Source organism: Lynx canadensis, chromosome B2 (assembly GCF_007474595.2).
Source record: "Lynx canadensis isolate LIC74 chromosome B2, mLynCan4.pri.v2, whole genome shotgun sequence".
NCBI lineage: Eukaryota > Metazoa > Chordata > Mammalia > Carnivora > Felidae > Lynx > Lynx canadensis.
In genome coordinates this window covers 64,183,918-64,208,206 of record NC_044307.1, presented here as the reverse complement: position 1 = coordinate 64,208,206, position 24,289 = coordinate 64,183,918, and the positions used below count along the sequence as shown (strand labels likewise).

At 33.8% G+C, this 24,289-nt stretch overlaps 1 protein-coding gene across 1 annotated transcript in view; it reads right to left on the bottom strand.

The window, feature by feature from the left end:
- Positions 1-24,289, bottom strand: part of FAM135A (family with sequence similarity 135 member A) — a 121,782-nt gene that overhangs the window by 16,983 nt on the left and 80,510 nt on the right. Inside the window, 8 exon segments of the mRNA XM_030315786.1 lie at positions 466-494; positions 497-517; positions 520-555; positions 2,618-2,778; positions 4,228-6,326; positions 6,328-6,587; positions 6,804-6,958; positions 8,302-8,375. Coding sequence (XP_030171646.1) covers positions 466-494; positions 497-517; positions 520-555; positions 2,618-2,778; positions 4,228-6,326; positions 6,328-6,587; positions 6,804-6,958; positions 8,302-8,375 — 2,835 coding nt within the window.

The window sequence follows — 24,289 nt, the reverse complement described above, 5'->3', positions numbered from 1 at the left end:
ATCACATGAAAAACTGAATATAAACATTTTAATTTAGGTATTAAAATATGGTTAAGATCAATGTTTTTTTAGAGAAGCTGGTGAATAATACTCATTATATTAAAATGAGCAAAAGAGTAAATTTCTAGGAAAAGAAAAGATTCAGTGTTCTTAATAACACTTGCTTCATTAGGTTGGTTGTTTAGCCCACCATCCACATTTAACATAAGGTTATTTACAGTGGTTTAAGTAATAAAATTTTTGCATAGAAATGTGAAATTCTAGAAATTGTGTGCATGTGAAGAGCTCATAAGTCACACTGTAAGTGATTTCAATTTCCTTGTGATACGTATTAATGTTAAATTTCATACAAATCAGAAAAGTTATTTCTAGAAGTAACAGACATTTTGTAGTAAGCAAATATTTAGGTAGAAAGCAATACAAAAATCTTTGTTTCCACTGGAAACACTGCTATAATACTGTAACCTGATTTCTCTCAGACATAAGAAAATCATTCTTCCCCCAGGCAGTCCAAGTCAATGTAAGTTTTTACTAATCGGAGATCTGCACTGTTACCTAGAAAATGAAGACAATGAAAAATTATGTCTAAAGGATGAGATAAAACAAAAGGTATAAAGTATATCATCATATATTTGAAGACCATATATAATCTGTCTTTAAATATGATGTCTGCCAGTTTTGAACAGACAAAGCACTCTGAAATAGAGTCCATCAATTTTCATTTCAAAGCTGATTTCCATTAGCCAGACAATGTCTTTCACACCTGGTTTCTTAGGAGTTTGGCCACACTGATGCTTTCACTTTCCTATCTGACGGTGTATTTGTTATACTGTTAGCTTTGGAGATTGCTGAATGTGGTTGCTGTGAATGACTGACGGAAGTACTCCTTCCATCACTATTATAGTTGATCATTTAACAAACCTTGAATGTGTTTCAGATTTAATCTGTTCACTTCCTTTGGCGGTATTGCAACAGTTTAAATAGAAATAAAATTCCATTTACATAATCTAAGAGAGTTTATTTAATTACTAACTTAAAAGATATCTATAAATATAGAATACTTATTAAATATAATATATAACATAAAATAATTATTGCTTTTAAAAATTAGTGGCTTTTTGGTTACTTCCTTTGGTTTAATTAGCAATGTAAAGATGTTCCCGATTATTGGATTTCTACTTTACCCTCCCAATATTTTTATCTTTTAGATATTTCAAGCATTGATAGAGATAACTGTTTTATTTGTGATTTTACAAGGAATACTACTAGTGTTTCACTACAAAGTATATGTTTTCCACTGGCTGAGAATATATATGCTTAATCATATTAATAAATCAGATTAATGCTTTTTAAAACTTAAGGTTTGGTGCTTAGTGGTCAAAACTGGGAATGGACGTTGAATTTTATCAATAGTTTCTTACTTGATTTGCTGATGTAGTTATATTTTATTAATAAATTTGCTTTATTATTAAATTTCCTTATATGTACTTATCTTTGCATTCTGGGAATTAAATCCTAGTTGTTATAGTGACTTAATGTATTGATTCTACTTACTAGATATTTGGGGGACATATAAAAATTTTTTTTACTCATTTACTTACCTGTTTATTTCCACAACATTGCTAGAGTGTTATTAAATCATTATTAAATTTATGTCAGATAGGTCTGCTTCTCTTTGGGGTGTGGGTTTGACATCTTTTCCAGATTTAGTAACAAGGTTAGGTTAACTTCAAGGAATAAAATAAGCTGCATTCCATCTTTTTTCCTATTATTCTGGAACAATTTATGTAATAGGGGGTAATGTGTTTCATAAAAATCTCAAAGAAGAATTTTCCAGAGATTCTACTGGCCAAGAAGTCTTTCTTGGGCAATAATCCTTTGAAAATTTTATTCCGGGGGCTGGGGGGGGGGGGGGGAGGAGAGGTCAGTATTGGAGATACTTTATTTCTTGAGAGTTAAGTTTTGCTTTTTTTTAAAAGAAAAATCTTCAATTTCGTGAATATTTACTAGCTTAGACCTGTGTTTAGTATTTTTATAATTTACAAAATCTTTCCTCAATTTGTTCTTACAGAATATTATAGCACAGTATAATCTGCTAGTCTAGAAATATTTGGCATTTTCTAACATAGTTCCTAATCTAGGGGAAAAAGTCTGTTCAGTAACCAAAATAGCTGCCATAAAACTGTAGCACTGTATTTAGAATTTAAATTACACCTAGTTAGTGAATCTTTAATTCTTAGGTATTGATTTTTCTAGTTCATAAGGCTTAAAGCATCAGGCTAAAAGGGCACTAGGAAGAATATCAAAGGGAGACAAAATGACTGCCATGAGGTGACTGCTGACAAAACGAACAACAGAAGATAGAAAAATCCAAAGTTAAAATAAATAAGTGTTGGTACATGGATAGAATGTTGGTACAGTTCCATGGAAAATTTATTTAAAAGGAAATCTAATACTACGCAAAGTTAAACATATTTGTCTTAGAATGTATTTAAGATTCAATTAATGTAAGCAATTTAAAATATTTTCCAAGTCAAAGATTAAATAAAAACTAAATGAAATCTATTAGGAAAATATATTGAGTTGCCATGGGTTATATCAAATAGATATTACCTACCATCTAACCCATGCACACAGACAATAAGATGTACTCCATCTTCAGAACCATCCTCTTCTTCCATGCTAAAATAAGGGACTGAGGATGCCAACAGAGGGATATCACTGTACATGAACCCAGGGAGTTTAAGTTGCTTCAATTCTTCTTTTGCCTGAAGGAAGCTGAACAAAATATAATAAGAGATACTCTTTACTAAGTATCATATTCAGTTTTTAGAACCAAAAAGACAGTATGCTGAATTTAGGGAACTATAAGAAGAAACCCAGCAGATATTGGGGTTTAAAATAATCAAAATATTTGGGATCGCCTAAATAATTTAGAAATCAGAGTAATTTTCTTTGCTATTTTTAGTACATATTCTGCTAAGATACAATGAATGCTTTAAACTTGAAATCAACTAAGAAAATATTAAGAGTGAAGTTATGCTTCCTACCAAATTTTATATTGTGTAGAAAAGCTGGGACAAGTAACAGAAAGATGACAATCTGATGCTTATTCTGTAATCAAAGCTTATCCTCTTTGCTTCTTTTCAATTTTATTTAAATGTAAAATGAGGAGCTGTTCTACAAGTTAACAGGAAGAATGGTAGTTATAACACTTAGATTATTTATATTTTTCCTCTAAAAATACCAATAAAAAGGAACAGAACCAAGAGGGGGACGTGACTAAATTAGTGGTATACACTCATTTTGAATGAGTGATAAATCTAATCAACTTAGGAACTGCAAACATCAAAAAGTATTAACTAAAATAGTTAATTGTTAAAATAACATTATATCATTTGGACTGAGAAGAAGCTGATGAACCCTACTAAACTGAGCAGGATACATTGGATGAAGACATAAATTGTTTTCATTAATGACTCAGAAAAATTTGAGGTACCCAGAAGGTGATATAACCTTCAGTGTTACAATTCTTTAACAGATCATACCACCTCCCTTGTTTCACTAGCTTTAGGCACTATGTATCTTAATTATATATATAAATCTGAATAATCTGGGAACTTGGAAAATCTATTGTAGACATGTCCAGACCTTTTACTCCAGGGATTATAATTCCAACTGGAATAAGGTAGCAGAGTATTTTGAGAACTAGTGCCATGTTAGTAAACTTATATCCTCAAATTTTTCTGAATACTTTACTGCTCCACGAAATCTCAAGTCTGGAAACCACGGACTTAGCTGAGATAATCTGGGTCTGGTAGGTTTAGGAAGTTTCTACTAACCTTTTGTTCATTATCTAATATTGCCCTTATTTGCTAGATACGCTTATAAAATCTATGCTGTCTGGAAGTTAGTGGGGGAGAAATGAGGTACTGATGAAAGAAAGAGTTTTAACCCCAATTATTCCATACATCTGGCATATAACTACCAATGGAAAATCTGTATCAAAAATGTCTAGCCCACAGAACAGGACAATCATATGGAGAACTACATGTCTTCTGTCACAGAGTATACGGAGTTCATGTCTCCATTTTAGATAGTAATCAAGAAGGACTTTCTGTATTACAGGAAACCACAGAACATGAAATATATATGTTATCAGAGACATACATATATATGTTCTATACGTATATTTAGTAGCACATGCCATTGTGCTCTATTACTTACGCTTGTATTTGAGGTTTTGGTGAGTTGTCATACCAGGAAACTGATGAAGTCAAGTTGTAAGAAGTGCTGCTTGGCTGTTTTGTAATGGCATCAAATTTACTTCTCGAAGAATACTTAACACTACAAGGAGACTCTCGTGGTGCAGATGGGAAGGACAAACAACCAGAAGTACAGACAGCAGGCATATTTATACCATCTTTTAGATAATCACTGTTTAGTTTTTCAGATTTTATAAGTCTTTCTTCTTCTAGTGCATCTCCTGTTTGTATAGTGAGCATTACTTTTTCATCCAAAGCTGAATAATCTGTTTCTTCATAATACCCATTTTGAACCATTTGCTGATCCTGTTCTTCCTCCTCATCCTCTTTACCCTGTTCCTGATGAAGATTACTAATTTCTTTTTCAGAAGTTTTCTTCTGAGGGCTAACTGAGTTGCTATAGCTAACAGCACATGTGTCAGAAATATCCGTACTGCTGTGAGAGCCAAAATAATTTTCCACAAGCCCTTGTTTAACCATATCAGGACTGGCTGAAAAAGGATCACTTGTACCCAGGTGAGTTTCATTTTTAACTGTTTGGGCTTCTGAATTTATTTGTTTGAGATTTAAGGTATCATCATTTTTTCTTTTTACAGTTTCATCTTTTCTAACTTCTGTATTAGTAGAAATGGAACCTGAAACGACACAAGGGGCACCTACACAAACCAGTGTTGAATTTAATGTAATTGCTGTCCCTGCAGAGTTATTAGATTTATCAGGACTCTGGGAGTCTTTACATATAGTGTCCAAGTTAGGTTTGGAGCTGCAACTACTTTTCACATCACAGGAAGTATCTTCATCTGAAAAAACAAATTGTAAAGGGTCTTTAGTGCTTGAATTTATGGAATGTATTGCTATAGTTTCATTGTCCAAATGCCCTGAAAATATGACACTCTGCTGTTGCAAAATAATACTGGACTTTTTACTATCGTCACATTTTGGCAAGTCAACTGTTCCTACGTTTAATACACTTTTGCTATCACTTAGGTGGCATTCAGGCACAACAGGTTTCTTAGAATTTTCATCAGGTGACAGTTCATCATCAGAAGGTAGAGAGTTTATGGATGTCAAAGATGACTGTATTTCACTTAAAGCACTTGTACTCTCAGTACAATGACTTCCTAATGAAAATTTTACATTATAATCAGGTTTCATCAAAACTTGAGGAAATAATCTTTCGTTATTGTAAGGACCTTGCCCTTGCACAGTTTCAAATACGTCAGGATTTGGATGTGTTGCAAAAGAACTTGGTTCACTTTCAACACCTGAATCTGAAAATCTAGACGAGGCATATGTGGCATTAATATCTGGTAACTTAATTGTATCTCCACTTACTACAACATGGTATTCTTTTGTAGAAGAAGCAGGTTGGTTACTTCTTAACTTAGCTAATGATTCTCCAATAGAATGGCACTTTGCATCCTGCACAGCTTCCTTTTCAAGTGTTATTTCTATAGATTTAGATTTACCATTAGATTCTAAGGACTCAAAGTTGGGTAGGTGTAAATTATCCACAAATAGTTCATCTGGTCGAAGCTCTGTCCAAGGTCCTATTTTAACAGTTATTTTCTCTCCACTGAAAGGATCCTTATTACAGGGCTTCACTTCAATTGTTCTGACTCCTGAAGATGGGGCTGTTTGATGATCAGGGCAATCGTCAGATGAACTTCTAGATGTCACATTGTGTTCCACTTGTGTAATTTCACTATCGTCCTGGGAGATATCAAGTTTACCTGAAATGGACAAATTTGCACAAAGATTTAGGCTGCCAGAGCTCAAAGGATCAAACAGGTCTGGTTGCATATTTTCAATGTCTGGAGACTTTTGTTCAGTTCTCTCTGTATTAGTTGGCAAAAAGCTAGCTTCCTTTTGACTTGTCTGTCTGATGTAGGTCTTTAGGTCAAAATTATATCCACATATTGTGGGATCCAGACCTTCCTTCTGACTATGTGAAGGATTGCCTTCAAAGCATTTAAAGAGATCATTTGATGCTGTACTTTTCAAGCATTTGTAGCCTACCAAAACCACAGAATCCTTAGAGTTCTGTTTTATTAATTTTTTTTGTGTTTTCAGGTTTCATTGTTTTCATGAGCTTAGTAACCTTAACCTTGGATTTATTCGATTCTTCGTTCTTTCCTTTTAGAGATTTTGTTAGCTGCTTTTCACCTTCTGTATACCAAAAACTGGAGGCACCAGCAGGTTTGACTTTCAACTCTGGGCTAGAAAGTCCAGCTATAGAGCTTTCTTCAGTCTCATATTTATCCATTCTATTGGACTCTGATCTCTGAAGATTCTGAATTCCCATCCAGGGTGCATCTAAGTCTTTTATCCAAAGAAAAAAAGATTCAGATTTAAAACAACGTGTACGAACTCACATGATTTAAGACTATGTTTACTGACTATAACCTTCTAATATCCTCAAAGATAAATAACACTAGAGGGGAAAAAGGGTCCCACACCAAGGAATGGTATTATATATCTTACGAAGAATATACTGAAAATGACACACACAACTTAGATAGTTTAGATTATACTTACCTTCAATAACTGAATCTAAATACCTATCTTCAAAGATTATAGGTAATGAATTGAGATCTCCATCTAGTTCACTACATTCAATAGGTAGAGGTGGAAGAGAACTGCAGAAGGAAGTATTTTTGATAGCGGTGCACATCTGTAGATGACTCTGAGCACTGAAAAATATTTCTTTAAGTCAGAGTGTAATTAAAAAATATCATACTCAATTCCACTTTATAGACACCACCCTTTCTCTCACCATTCTCATCTGCCCCTTTCCTAAAGATATAACCTCCTAATGAAAGAGCTCTGTAGTCAGAGATAGAAACTGGTACAGTGAACATTATGGTTTGTTGACAATTATGGACTTACAAAATTATGTTTGTTGATAAACTATTTAATTTCTATTATATTCTTCTATATTTTTAAATGTTATTTCAAAATTTTATCTATGCTTGATGTGCAAATTTACTGATTTGCTGAGAATAGCATACAGGAAAAATGTCAAAAGCTCAAATGCCTACTAATAACTTGATGATACTATTGAAAAAATGTATTCCACGGCTACTGCTATACTTAACATATGGTTTGTGAATATAATTAACAACTATTAAAAACAAGGTGCTTAACTTTTAATACAAAATGCTTTTTTAAAAACCTTTTCTTATGGAAAATTTCAAACATATCAAAGTAAATAGAATAGTATAATAAACCCTGTCACTCAACTTCAGCAATTAACATTTTGCTTTTCTTGTCTATATACCTGCACTCACTGCCCACCCCCATACTCCATTATTACAGTTTTTATGAGGTATAACTCACACACTTTGAAATATACAAATCTTAGCTGTATGATTTTGACAAATGGATACACAATACAGAATATTTCCATCTACTCTGAGAGTTCTTTCATGTCTTTCTAGTCAAACACCTAGCCCAAGTCAACAAGACAACCACTCTTCCGACTTTTTTCACCTTAGTTTTTGCTTGTTCCATATTTACTCTTTATGTCTGACTTCTTCACTCAGCATAATGTCCTCAAAATATTCTTTAAAGCCAAAGAAAATCAGATCTAAATATACTCAGTAGGAAAAATGAAAGGCATCTATTCTGGATATTTTAGCTGTAGATCATTTTCATAAAAAAAGGCAGTGTCAGACCACTTGTGAAAATCTGTAATTTATATATTACAGATGTTAAGAGATTCTTACCTGCAAATATAAAGATATAAGATGGAAAAATGGAAGGCTGGAGCCAGAGCTGTTTAGGACTACCAAGGTTATAATAGGTCTGATATGGGAGTGATGAGAATAGGGCATATGCTTCTTTATGTAAGGTATGGGTCTTTGGTAAAGTTATTCATAGAATTAAACCAAATTTGTTTAAATAAGGAATTTCTGAACTTTAAATTCTCCTAATTTCTTCTATTGTAAATACCATATATTTGGTGTGAAAAACTTTGAGACAGAGATCTCAAGAGGAGGTATAATCCTTTAAACTATGGGTCTGTGCTACTCACTGAAGTTCCTGGTATGCAATGGCTGCTTCTCTTGGATGTTCAAAACAGAAGAATGCTTCAGAAAATCTGCGTACCTGAAAAAAATCCAAAAGGGTATATGAATAAAATGGCATGATTTACAAGGTCAATCAATGGTAGAAAAAGAAACTTCCCTCCATTAGGCCTTCTATAACCACCCCTATACAAGAATTAATTTCCCTCCTCAATGTTGCTAAAGTACTGTATTTTGGTACTGCATGAAATAAGAGAAACAACAAAATGTAGAGTGAGAAGTTTAGGTTTACATTATGGATCCATGATCTATCCTCCTCGAAGACAAAGATTTAGTTTGTCTTATTCACCATTAGATCCCAGTACCAAGAACAGTGTCCAACGCATGGAAAAAAAATCAAAGAATCAGCCAGCACTTACACCATACTATATGCCAATTATGCAAGTATATGCTGAACAATAGCCAGCTGAACTAACTGACCAACTTACTGGCATTGTGACTCCAGGACATTTCACCTTTGAGCTTCAGATGACTCATTTTCAAATTTCTCCTAATACCCTGTTCTACATTTTAGGTTATTGTGAAGAATAAACAAGGTAACATGTGACAGCAGTTTGTGGTCTGGTAAGTGTATATAAATAAAAGCTATTATAACTGCCATTATAACATTTATCATATTTTTCCTTAAAATACTTAGTATACATGAATTGTCTCTGCTACCAATGTGTAGTGTTCTTTAGAGTATGAACTATGTTTTGATGATCTTTTTTTTTTTTTGTTTTGTTTTGTTTTGTTTTGTTTTTGTTTTGATGATCTTGGTTACCTCCAAACATTTATCTTGGTATGTTTTAGAAGTACTTGGTAAATGTTGGTCGAATCTAGCTGAATACTTCCTTCATCATTGTTGTATTTAGACCCTTTCATTTCTAACTGTTCAAGAAAAGCCTCTATCAGCTATCAGAGGAATATGAAGCAATAGTAAAGAGATGGAAAAGATGTTTTGTTTGGAAGGTACAGGGAAGAGAGACAAATTACAATACATCCTGAGATTATATTATAGCTAAGATTCTTTTCTAAAAGGGAATATGATTTAAGGTTCTTTGGTTTTCAACATAAAGTAAAATGGAGATATATTTTACTTGTCATCAACACTTAGCCAGCTAAATTTCTGACTTACTAAACTTGCTTCCGTAAGTAGATGAGACTGGGTCTTTAGAGGAAGAAGTCAGGGAGGGAGTTAAGGAGAGATGGATGTGAGGCATCTGTAAGAAGAATGTGGTTTGTGTTTTTACTTTCAGATACTGTCCAATTGTCTCTTCTTTCTCTCCAACACTAAGGGAAAGATGAAGAAAGGGTTCAGCCTGCCTGTCTATCTATGAGAGATGTTTTCCCCTGAGGGTTGTAAAATGTGAAGAAATGCAGCTTGAAGCCATCTGGATTCCTGCAGTTGTTGCTGGGCCTACAAAACTGGCTGCTTGGTTTTCCTTCTCTCTTTATCTGCTCTGATCTGACAATAATAACTATCATTTCTTGATAGCATTCTACCTACCAGGCTCCATGCTAAGCATTTCATTTTCATTCTGTTATTTAAACCATAAAAAACCCTATGAAGTGAGTATGTCTTCATTTAATAAGTGAGGAAACAGGGACAAAGAGGGAATTACTTGGCCAAGATAACATAGCTACTCATTGATAAATATGGGATTCAAATAAAGATTTAAGAAATTCAAGATCTTTGCTTCAAACCACTTGTCTCTTCCCTTCTACACAAAGACTCCCTATTAAGAGAAAGCCTTTCCTTCCCTCTATGTACCCACACAAAATTCTTTATCTAATTTTCCCCTGCCATAATTTTGTGCTATGGCAATGTGTAATAAATAACCCTATTCAATGTACTGTGTGGCTAGAACTAAGGTATGACTGCCACCTGATGGCAGCACTACTTAATTTGGGGCAAGACATACATAGAAAAATATTAAATTTACAAATTCAAACCTAGGATAAGTAATATATATTTACTACTTTGGTATATATGCTTGTAACACAAATTTTGCGTATGTACCCTAATTTTAAAAAATTCACTTAGTTGGCAATATCAACTATTTAAAATTTAGCAAACAGCTAGGATGTTAAAAAAAGCTTCTCAACATTCAAAATGGGTATTTATCAATGTTTTACAGAACTGTTAATGTATCTGTGTTCACTCTAACATGCTGCTTAAATTGCTAAATAATATTTATTACAGCATAAATTTATAACATAAATTTATTATAGTATAATAATATATTACAAATAGCATTTGTATAAAATGACTAGCATATAAAATCACAGTATTTATTATAGTACTTATAATAAATAACATGTATTATTAACATAATTATAATACATTAATAATATATTTATGATAATAATTTTATACATGCCTATCCAGGTAATATTTGAATCTTGAATGCAGGATTGCAGGATTTAAATATCAGATAGATCATATTACCTATGTTACCTTGAAGAAAACAGTCACCTCACACATGTTTACTAAACACAAATTTTTTAATTTTTTTTTTTTTTTTAACATTTATTCACCTTTGAGAGACACATAGAGTATAAGTGGGGAGGGGCAGAGAGAGAGGGAGACACAGAATCAGAAGCAGGCTCCAGGCTCTAAGCTGTCAGCACAGAGCCCAATGCAGGGCCCAAACCCATGAAACGTGAGATCATGACCTGAGCTGACGTCAGATGCTCAACCAACTGAGCCACCCAGGTGCCCCAAATTCTTAAGACTGTACTCATAGTAGGATACTTTAAAGATCCCTTTATGCACAATGCTGATTTATGGTCACTACCAGATACAACTTAACTGGTTTATGTACTTTTCTTTTTTTTTTTTTTAAATATTGATTTATTTTGAGAGAGAGAGAGCAGGGGAGAGGTAAAGGGGGGCAGGGAGAGAGAGAGAGAGAGAGAGAGAGAGAGAGAGAATGAATCCCAAGCAGGCTCTGTGCAGTCAGTGCAGAGCCTGATGCAGGGCTCGAACCCATGAACCATGATATCATGACCTGAACTGAAACCAAGAGTCAGTCACTTAACTGGCTGAGCCACCCAGGCACCCCAAGTTATTTACTTTTCAATCCACAGCATATGAAAAAAGCAAATGAGACAAAGGAAAAAGGAGAACAGAATATACATAAATGTACATAAGTATACTAGGCAGTTATGAGAGCTTGATACTGAAACAAAAAGGCCCTGCTTTAAAAGCATAAAACATAAACCTACAACAATCCCATAAAAAGCAGACAAAATAAATTAAAATTAATATAATTTGGAACCCTTTAATGGAGGATCTAACATCCAAACATTTTCATTGTATTCATTCATTCATTCATTCATTCATTCATTTTTAATGTTTATTTTTTGAAAGAGAGAGTGACAGAGAGACAGAGAGAGATGGAGTGTGAGTGGGGGAGGGGCAGAGAGACAGGGAGACACAGAATTAGAAGCAGGCTCCAGCACAGAGCCAGATGTGGGGCTCGAACCCACAAACTGTGAGATCATGACCTGAGTTGAAGTCGGACACTTAACCGTGAGCCACCCAGGCGACTCTAGACATTTTTAATAGCATGAAACACCGGTGTATTAAACCCTTGAGCACACAATGTAAACCAAAATCTGAGCAAGATTCTTTAAAATAAAAATTTACCAGCTGATTTTAAATTTACATAAAAATGCAAGGGATCTGAAAGAGACAGAACAATCTGAAAGAGAAGAAAAACAAAATTGGAGAATGTACAACTACAAGACAATCAAGTTAGGGTGGTATTCATATAAAGATATATAAAAGATCAATGAAACAGAAAAGAAGGCCAAGAAATAGATTCAACTTATCAGTCAACTGAGTCTCAACAAAGATGCTAAGGCAATTCAATAAAAGAAAGTCTTTTCGGGGAACCTGGTGGCTCAGCTCGTTGAGTGACTGACTTCAGCTTAGGTCATGATCTTCTGGTTCCTGAGTTGGAGCCTCGCATTGAGCTCGCTGCTGTCAGCCTGTCAGTGCAGAGCTGGCCTCAAATCCTCTGTCTCCCTCTCTCTGCCCCTCCTCTGCTTGCGCTCTCCCCAAAACAAACAAACAAACAAACAAACAAACAGACAGACAGACAGACAGACAGAAAGGCTTTTCAAATAATGGTGCTAGAATTGCAAATGGCATTGTTTTCTTAATTTCTCTTTCTGCTATTTTGCTATTAGTGTATGGAGATGCAATAGATTTCTATATATTAATTTTTGTCTCCTGTGATTTTACTGAATTCATTTATTACTTGTAATAGTTTTTTGGTAGAAAAACTCTTTAGAGTTTTCTTTAAAATTTTTTTTTTTTTTTTTACATCTATTCACTTCTGAGAGACAGAGTGTGAGCGAGGGAGAGACAGAGAGAGGAAGACACAGAATCCGAAGCAGACTCCAGGCTCTGAGCTGTCAGCACAGAGCCCAATGCGGGGCTCAAACCCATAAACCATGAGATCATGACCTGAGCCAAAGTTGGACGCTCAACTGACTGAGCCGCTGAGGGGACCCTAGAGTTTTCTTTATATATTATTATGTCATTGGCAAATAGTGACAGATTTACTTCTTCACTACCACTATGAATGCCTTTTATTTCCTTTTCTTGTCTGATAGTTATGGCCAGGACTTCCTGTATGATGTTTAATAAAAATGGGGAGAGTTGATATCCTTGTCTTGTTCCTGATCATAGAGGAAAAGCTTTCAGTTTTTCACTACTCAGTATGATATTAGCTGTGTTTTTTTTTAATATGTCACCTTTATTATGTTCAGGTATGTTCTCTCTAACCCACTTTGTTGAGAGTTTTCATCATGCATGGATGTTATATTTTGTTAAATGCTTTTTCTATGTCTGTTAAGATTATTTGGTTTTTATCCTCTGTCTTGTTAAAGTGATATATCACACTGACTGACTTATGAATATTGAACCATTCTTGCATCCCTGGAATAAATCCCAGGGACAGCAGTGACTGATACTGTTAGTGTATTGTTAAATTTGGTTTGCTAATATTTTGCTGAGGATTTTTGCAAGTATGTTCTTTAGGAATACTGGCCTTTAGTTTTCTTTCTTTATAGTGTCTTTGGTTTTGGTATCAGAGTAATACTGGCCTCACAGAAGGAGTCTGGAAATTCTTCTATTTTCTGGAATAGTTGGAGAAAAATAGCTATTAACTCTGTGTTAGATTTGTGGTAGAATTCCTGTGAAGCCTGGATTTTTATTTGTTGGGAGTTTTTTAATTACTGATTCAATTTCATTACTACTGATGGATCTGTTCAAATTTTCTATTTCTTCCTGATTCAGTTATGGAAAATCTAAGAATCTACCCATTTCTTTTAGGTTGTCCAATTTGTTGGCATATAGTTTTTCATAGTTCTGTTATAATCCTTTGTATTTCTATGGTATTGGTTGTTATTTCTCCTGTTTCATTTCTGATTTTATTTACTTGAGTCCTTTTTTCTTTATGAGTCTAGCTAAAGGTTTATTAATTTTATTTTTTCAAAGAACCAGCTCTCGATTTCATTGGTCTTTTCTATTACTTTTTAGTCTCAATTTATTTTCACTCTATTATTTCTACTTCTACTATCTCTGGATTTCTTTTTCTAGTTCCTCTTGGTATAAGGTTAGAATGTACAATTGCGCCAAGAAGGATAAAATACCTAGGAATAAATTTAACCAAGAGATCAAAGACTTGTACTCTGAAAACTATAGTAACTGATGAAAGAAACTGAAGAAAATACAAACAAATGGAAAGCTATTCCATGCTCATGGATGGGAAGAATTAATATTGTTAAAATGTCCATACTACTGAGAGCAATTGATAGATTCAATGCAATTCCTATTAAAATAGCAACAGTTTTTTCCACAGAACTAAAACAAACATCCTAAATTTGTATGGAACCACAACAGATCCCCAATAGCCAAAGCAATGTTGAGAAAGAACAAAACTGCGGATACCACAATCCCAGATTTCAAGATATGCTACAAACCTAGAGTAGTTGAAACTGTATGGCACTGGTATAAAAATAGACACACAGATCAACAGAATAGGATAGAGAGCCCAGAAATAAACCCAATTTTATACTGCCAATCTATGACAAAAGAGGCAAAAATATACAGTGGGAAAAAACAGTCTCTTTAATAAATGGTGCTGGGAAAACTGGACAGCTACATGCAAGAAGATAAATTTGGGCCATGTGCTTACAACAAACACAAAGGTAAAATAAAGTCCTAAATGTGAGAACTGAAACCGTGAAACTCCTAAAAATACAGGCAGTAATTTCTTGGGACATTGGCTTTAGCAACACATTTATGGATATGTCTCCTTAAGCCAGGGAAACAAAAGCAAAATTAAACTTTTGGGACTACATCAAACTAAAAAACTTTTGCACAGTGAAGGAAACCATCAATGAAACAAAAAGGCAACCTATTAAATCGAAGAAGATATTTGCAAATAATATATCTAATAAAGGGTTAATATCCAAAAATACAAAGAACCTACACAATTTAAAACACACAAAAACCCAAATAATGCAATTAAAAATGTGCAGAGGACCTGAACAGACATTTTTCCAAAGAAAATATACAGATGGCCAAGAGACACATGAAAAGATACTCAACATCACTAATCATTAGGGAAATGCCAATGAAAACCACAATGAACTACTACCTCACACCAATCCAAATAGCTAGTATCTAAAAGCCAAGTATTAGAGAGGATATGAAGAAAAGATAACCCTTGTATACTGATGGTAGAAATTTAAGTTGGTACAACCACTGTGGAAATTAGTATAACCACTACTGGGTAGTGGACTTTACCCAAAGAAAATGAAAACAATAATTCAAAAATATATATTCACCCCTATGTTTATTGCAGCATTATTTACATTAGCCAAGATATGGAAGCAATTAAAGCATCCATCCACAGGTAAATGAGTAAAGAAGATGTGGGATATATATATAATGAAATACTACTTAGCCATAAAAAGAATGAAACCTTGCCACTTGCAACAACATGGATGGACCTAGAGAGTATTATGCCATGAAGTAAGTCAGAGAAAGACAAATACCATATGATTTCACTTACTGTGGGATCTAAAAGACAAAACAAAAAAAACATAAACAGACTCATCAATACAGAGAATTGGTAGTGGCCAGAGAGGATGGGGTTCAAGGGATGAACTAAATAGGTGAAGGGGACTAAGAGGCACAAACTTCCAGTTATAAAATAAATTAAGACATGGAGTTGAAAAGTATGTCATAGGGAATGTAGTCAATAATATTGTAATAACAGTATATGGTGACAGATGGAGACTACACTTATCAATGTTGAGCAGTGAGTAATGTATAGAATTGTCAAGTCACTATGTTGTACACCTGAAACTAATATAACACTGTATGTCAACTACACCTCCATGATAAAATTTTTTTAAATGGTGCTGGAACAACTTAATAGACTAACTAAAAAAAAAAAAATGGATCTTGGGGCATCAATTGGTAGAGCATGCAACTCTCAGTCATGACGTTCTGAGTTCAAGCCTCACATGGGGCATGGAGCCTACTTAAAAAAAAAAAAAAGAGATAGAAAATGGATATTGACCTCTACCTTAAATCATGTTCAAAAGTTAATTAAAGACAGACAATGGACTTTAATGTAAAAGATGTATTTCTAATACACCTAGAGGCAAACAAAGGATAGTATTTTCATGACCTTGGGATAGGCAAAAATTTCTTAGGGCACAAAAATCACCAAAATCAAAAAAAAAAAAAAGAGAGACTGGGTTTAAACAAGTATTTTCATCTACATGTACTATCAACAAAATGAAAATACAAGCCCCAGACTAAAGAAAAAATTTTAATACATATATTTGACAATGTACTTATAACAAGAATATATAAATACTCCTAAATAGGTAAACAATAAAAAACAACCTAATTTAACACTATACAAAACTGAATTCAAAATAAAAAATCTCATTATTATTAGTCATCAGAGAAATGCAAAATAAAACCATACTGAAATACTACTTCACACCTATTGTTGTGGCTAAAATCAAAGACTGAAAATACCAAATAATGCAAGGATATGAGCAACTGGAACTCTCATATATTGATGGTGGAGTTTAAAACTGTATGGCTGTTTTGGAAAAAATGATTAGCAGTTTTCATAAAGTTAAAGATAAATCTACTCTAAGATCACACAATTCCATTCCTATATATTTATATAACTGAAATAAAAACCTACATTCACAAAAAGAATTGTTAGTTTCTTTATTCATAATAGCCAAAAAATGAAAACAAATAACAGGACAACAGATATTGAATACTGCTCAGCAACAACAACAAAAAAAAGAATGAACTACTGATATACACACAGCATGAATCAATCTAAAAATGGGTGAAGCAAGTCAGATGCAGAAAGAGTACATATTGTATTACTGAATCTATAGGTCTTTAAGTATAGATAAAATTAAACTGTGGTTATAGAAATCAGAAGAGGATTGCTTATGGGATGTGGGAACAAAATGAAAAGCAGCACAAGGTAATTTCCTGAAATAACAGAAATGTCCTATATATTGACTGGTGTGTTAGTGAACAGATTTGTCAAAACTCATTTGATCATACACTTGAAATTTGTGCATTTCACTGGTTTAAACTTGACTTCAATAAAATAAAAATAAACCCTCACTACTTGATGTAATACATATATTCTAACATTTGGTAGACTGTCACAATAAAATCCATGTTCTACTCTTCTCATATCCTCATCTATCTGTTGGATGTGTAGTTTATACAATCTATTGTGTTTCACTGACACTGGGAGTTGGTCTACTGGCCTCTGTCACTTCAATCAATGGCAAACATGAGTTGCTGAGTCTCCTAGATCATATAACTCTTACCTCTCTAGAACCTTTAAGTTCTCAAGAACACTGAGTTCAACTCAATCATAATCCTCACTTTTGTCCAAGTGTTTTGAGATATAGCCCCTTTTGGATCCATGTATAATAATGCCTTCATAGGAAATTTTATCCCAAGTCATTTGTGCAATACTAATTTTTTTTCATTAGTTTCATAGTTTCATAAATTTGTGATCACTATAACAATATTTTGTGTTGGTTTTTAGAAAATCTTTACAAAGTTTGTTTAAACTGATATTCAACACTTGCCAGTGTAAAGTTCAATCGCAGCAATAATGACTAATATGTGTACATATCTTTGACTCCCTTTTTTACTGATCTTATCAGGTAACCTGTAAAATCATTTAAAACACTGTCATGGCCTAAGGTGTTTTAAGCTAACAAGCCTTCTCTAAACAGTCTCTAAATAGTGATAAGAACTTTAGTGATCTATTCCCTGAGCATTTTGTTTTGGAATGCTCTTTAAAGTCATTTAAGAAACTCTATCTTTCACTTGCCACCATGTTTCATACAACCTTAATCTCTGACTTTATTTCCTTTTATATTGAAGACAATAAATTTTTTCTCTTACTTTATGTTCAAAATAAAGTTGAGAGAGCACTCAATAATATGTTTATAAGGGCTTAAATAGAAAGTAAATCTTTCTTTTTTTACAGGATACCTTTGTTTGGGAGAGGGGAACCTCACCTTACATTAAAGCATATGTGACAATATTGATTAGAGATAATAAAATTAATTCCTTTTCATGTTTTTCTCCAGTTAAGTGGTTAAACAGAAGAGGCAGAGATTATATTTTATGCCTGGTTTTAAAAAATATGTTACCAATGATAATTCAAGAAGCTTGTATTAGTATTTATAAAATTTAGATCTCTTGAATGTAAAGTTTCTGTGCTAATAAGCCTCTATGAGGACTATATATATTATGTATATATACATACACACACAGACATATATTCATACATATATACACAGACATACATACATAGATATTAGGAATGAAAATCTAACTGTAACATAGATATATACATTAAGGAAATTTAAATTAAAAAACCCATTTTTCCCTTGCTATGTGGATTTTCTCCAACTGTATGTAATAAATGAATGATTCCAAGAAAATTTTATTGGTAGGACTCATAACAATAACACTTTCAATTAAAAAAAGGGTTAAGTTATATTGTTTAAAAATTTTACTATGAAAATAACTGCTGAATATATTGGCCTTAATTTATAAGACCCTTTTATTAAAAAAATTAGTTTAGGACTTTTTTTCCTGTCCTGATGCCCTGTGTATAAAGAAATACTATCAAGAGAGTAAAAAAGGCAATCCATGAATAGAAGAAAATATTTGAAAATAATATGTCTGATAATGGTCTAGTTTCCAGAATATATAAAGAACTCCTGAAACTCAATTAACAAAAGGCAACCAATTAAAAAATGGGCAAAGGACTTTGAATACACACTTCTTTGAATACACATTTCTCAAATATACAAATGGCCAACAAGCACACAAAAAGATACTCAGTATCATTAGTCATTAGTGAAATGCCAATCAAAGCCACAATGAAATACCACTGTGCAACCCAGTAGGTTGGCCACAATAAAAATAACAAATCTTGCCCTACTCAAGATTTAAAAGAGCCCCAGACATGGAAAGCAAAGGTAGCAGCACTATCAACAATAGCCCAATTATGAAAAGAGCCCAAATGTTTACTGAATGATGAATGGATAACGAAGATTAGTATACATATACAATGGAATATTACTCGGAGAAATAATATTACTCTTTTCAAAAAGAAGGAAATCTTGCCATTTGCAACAACGTGGATGGAACTGGAAGGTATTAAGCTAAGTGAAATAAGTCAGTCAGAGAAAGATAAATATCATATGATTTCACTCATATGTGGAATTTAAGAAACAAAACAGATGAACATAGGGGAAGGGAAGGGAAAATAAGAGAAAAACAGAGAGGAAGGCAAACCATAAGAGACTCTTAAACACAGAGAACAAACTGAGGGTTGCTGGAGGGGTGTTAGGTGGGGAGATGGGTTAGTTGGGGGATGGACATTGAGGAGGGCACTTGTTGGGATGAGCACTGGGTATTTTATGTAAGTGATGAATCACTAAATTCTACTCCTGAAACCATTATTACACTATCTATTAACTAACTTGGATTTAAATAAAATTTTTAAAAAAAGGGAATGTAGGACTGATATATGCTACAACATGAATGAATGAAGCGAAAGAAACCAAACACAAAAGTCATATATTGCACAATTACCTTTATATGAAACATCCAGAATGAATAAATCAGACTAGTGTTCACTAGAGAACGGAGGGAGGAGGAAATGCGGAGGGACTGTTTAATGGGTATGGGGTTTCCTTTTGGGGTGTTTAAACTGTATTGTAATCAGGCAGAGGTGATGGCTGTACAATATTGTGAATGTATTAAATGCTACTAAATTGTACATATGACATGGTTATGTAAATTTTATGTAAAAAAAGAAAACTAAACTAATCTAAACCCATCTCTTCAAAAATTCAGTCTCAGACAAGAGTTACCTATAGCCATTATATTACATATAACCTATGCTTTTGACTGTTCTTTTTGTGGTGCTGTCAATAAATGATGCTTTGATTTTCTAGCTATTATATCATCTGTGGATTGTTTAGTGTTCCACAGGATTTTTTATAATCCCAGGGAATAAATGCAAATGGCACTTTCTCTTTACATCAACTGGGAAAAAAATACAAAATCATATTTTGCATTAGAAAGTGATCACTGAAAATTATGTTTGAGACTGTGTTCTTTTTATTTTTAAAATATGAATAGCATAGCACACCAGCATCAGAATGAATGGTATTCCAAAGTTACAAGTCTGAACTATTTTGTTTGAAGTCTTAATTTACCTCATTTTTGATATTTTAAAAATGCATGCGAAACAGATGAAACATAAAAATATCAGATCTGCATCTACTGCAAGGGTTTGCATCTCCTCTCTATCATGTACAAGCTGTGTGACTTTGGCCAAGTTATTTCATTTTTCTAAATTCTTTTGTAAAATGAGTATCATAAAGTATTTACTTTATGGCATTTTGATTAAATTAGTTAACATTTGTAAGGCAATTCATGTCTGGAAGATAATAATTGTTATACATACTTTGTTAAGTAAAAATACATGAATAAATTATTATGGTCCTGAACATTCTACGGAGAAAAAAAAAAAAACAACCCAAACTTTACATTTCTAAGAGCACAACAATGTATTCTATCTAACCAGAAAGAAAAAATAGCTCTTTCTCTCTCCAATTTTAAGATGAATCCTTTGGCTTCTAGTCATTGGTTATGGGAGAATCACTAAATATGCAACTACAAGGTAGAAGAGATGTTACTCAAAGAAAATAGGGTTATGGGAGCAAAGGTGGGCACAACTCTGAATAAAACATAGATGCCAAACAGGGCACAGAAATTTGCATATGAGGATGTCCAATGAAGATTTCTTTAAAAAATATTATTTTAAAGACTACTTTTTTAGAGCAGTTTTAGGTTCACACTAAAATTGACAGGAGGGGCGCCTGGGTGGCTCAAGTTGGTTAAGTGTCCAACTCTTGATTTCAGTTCAAGTCATGACCTCATGGTTCCGGAGATCAAGCCCTGCTTTGGGCTCTACAGTGGAGAGCCCAAAGTGGAGCCTGCTTGGGCTTCTCTCTCTCCCTCTCTCTCTCTGATCCTCCCCTGTTCACGCTTGCTCACATGTGTATGCACGCTCTCTCCCTCTCTCCCAAAATAAATAAACTTAAACAAATTCAGAGGAATATACAGAGATCAATGAAAATTCTTAAAACTTCCCTAATTCTGACAATTGTATACTTTGAAATACTATTTTACGAAGGCTTATAAAGCAAATTATTTTCATTTTACAGTCTAAGGAAAGGCTCGTTAAATGAAGAGTTTAAATGAGTACTAGCAAAGAATATTAAGTAATCAAACAGCAAAAACATTACATCAACTTGGATTTCTTTGCTTTAGGTTAGGATCATAAATATCAGTGCATATTGAGTAAAGCCATGTTTACCACATGTTCTGCTTCCACACAAGATTACTAAGCTCAAAATTATTTTCTTCTTGACCAAGGAATTCCTTCCCATTTTCTGCACCTCCATAAGACATACTTCATTAATCCAAAAATATATAAAACAAGGTTAAATCCGCTTTGGTATCCTATTTGACAGGGTTGCACCAGACATACTTAAATTGAAAAATTATTTGTTGCTTACCCAAAATTCAGATGTAACTAGGCATCCTATATTTTTATTTGCTATATCTGGCAATTCTACAAAACAGGACATTGAAATACAAATAATTTTTTTAGTGTAAGTATTTCCCAAACACTGCATACTAAAAGTTATTCATTGCTTACCTAAATTAAAATTTAATCAGGTACTCTGTATTTTATCTGTCAACTCAAGGTATTTATTTAGTAGGACAGAAGTAAAGATTTATTCAAGTTGTCCCTGAAAGAATGCCAGATCAACTGTTATTCTGTCTTACTTCAGCAGCCCTAACAAGAGCTTGTTCAGGGCAGAATACAAGTCTGCAATGCTAGGACAAAGTACAAAGCACACAACATGGCTCTCCACACCTGTAAATGGCATATGTTGATCTCAACACTGGACTTAACAATTCTAGGCACAAGCTACATTACACATTAAATATGGCATCTCTGATGGTATAATGGGAAGCACTGTAACCCAAGAGGCATCTTTGGAAGCACTAGCAATAAAGATCAGTGAAACTGTTGAGGAAATAAACTGGTGAAAATAAGTTCTCCAAAAACACTGTTGAAAGACAATTCTTCAGGGTCTCTTACATTTCTAAGTCTTGTGAGCAGAAACATTGACTGTCCTTGTTACAGACTATCTTTTCAAGGATGTTTGTATTGAGAATAGCCTAGGAAGACAGAGATACGTCTTCCTCAGGAGCAAAGAGCAGATTTGCTCACAGCCTTGGTAGATAAAGATTCCCTTTGGAGTAAATAGCATGCATGCCCATGTCCATTACAAAATGGGACATGTACTGCAAATGTGGGACCCCTATGCATCAATAAATGTATGCTAGGTTACAGGTTACCTTATGTGCTTGTAAGTCCTTTACAGATCTCAGATTCTTTATAGTTCTTGACACATAGAAACTTCATTATAATTTATTGATTTTCGATTTATTTTTTTGCTTTTTATAAGTTATCTTCCTTGATAATTCCATTTCTCAGTTTAAAATGACAAAGACATCTTTCACTTGATATTAAATACCTTTAACCTTTTTTCTCAGCTATACTGACTCAGGTATATCTGACATACCACATGCAACATACATGTTTAAGGAGTACAAGGTATTGATTTGATGCACTTATATACTGCAAGATGATTACCACCTTAAGCATTAGCTAACACATCCATCATGTCACGTAATTACCATTTCTTTTTTGTGGTAAGAACATTTAGGATCCATTCTCTTCCCAACTTTCAGGTATACAGTACAGTGCTGTTAACTAAAACACCATGATATAAATTAGATCCCCAGAAATTATTTATCTTATAACTGGAAGTCTGTACCCTTTGAACAGTAGCTCCCTATTTCACACCACCCTTCCACTGCTGGTAATCACCATTCTATTATGTTTCTAGGAGTTCAGCTTTTTTAGAATCTACATGTAAGTGATATCATACAGTACTTGGTTTTCCCTGACTTGTTTCTCTTAGTGTAATGCCCTCAAGGTCCATCTGTGTTGTTGCAAATGGAAGGATGTCCTTTCTAATAACTGAATAATATTCCATTGTATATACAGGTTTCTCCCACTATCTAAAAACAGAGGATTCTAGTGAAAACTTTGAGTTTTTAAAAACATTTTTTTAACATTTACTTTTGAGAGACAGAGACAGAGACAAAGAGAGAGAGAGACAGAGAGAGAGAGAGAGAGAGAGAGAGAGAGAGAGGGAGAGAACGATAACATATGGGGGAGGGGCAGAGAAAGAGGGAGACACAGAATCTGAAGCAGGTTCCAGGCTCTGAGCTGTCAGCACAGAGCCCGATGTGGGGCTGGAACTCTCACAAACCGTAAGATCATGACTGAGGTGAAGTCAGACGCTTAACCGACTGAGCCACCCAGGCACCCCCCGACTATGAAACCTTTCTTAAGCTGAATTGGCATAAAGTAAGAAAGCAATGACAATTTCATAAATGGTCATAAAACCATTTCATAAAACCAACAATCTTCTTGGTATTTCTTCTGGTTAGCAAAAACAGGTAACTAGTGGAGGTCTTTCACAAAAGCAAAGTGATAGTATGGGAAACCTAAATATACCACATCTTCTTTATCCAGTCATCCATTAACGGACACTTAGGTTATTTCCATGTCTTGGCTATTATGAATAATGCTGCAATAAACATGGGAGTGCAGGTATCTCTTCGAGATCCTGTTTTCTTTTCCGTTGGATATGTACCTGGAAGTGATATTGCTTGTCCATATGGTAGTTCTATTTTTAAGACTTTAAGAAACTTCCACACTGTTTTGCCATAGTGTCTGCACCAATTTACATACACACCAACAGTGTACAAGGGTTCCCTTTTTATCAGATCCTTGCTAACACTTGTTATCTCTTGACTTTTTATAACAGCCATTCTAACAAGTATGAGGTGATGACTCATTGCGATTTTGATTTGCACTTTCCTAATGATCAGTGACACTGAGCATCTTTTCATGTACCCATTGGTTATTTGCATGTCTGTATAAATGGCTCTTCAGTGCCTCTGCATTTTTTAATCAGTTTTTTTTAAATTGAGTTGCGGGAGTTCTTCATATATTTTAAATATTAAGCTCATCATATACATGACTTGCAAATATTTTCTCGATTAACTAAGTTGCCTTTTCATTTTGTTGACGGTTTCCATTGCTGTGTAGAAGCTTCTTAGTTTGATGTAGTCCCACTTATTTACCTATGCCTTTGCTTTTGGTGTCAAATCCAAAATATCAC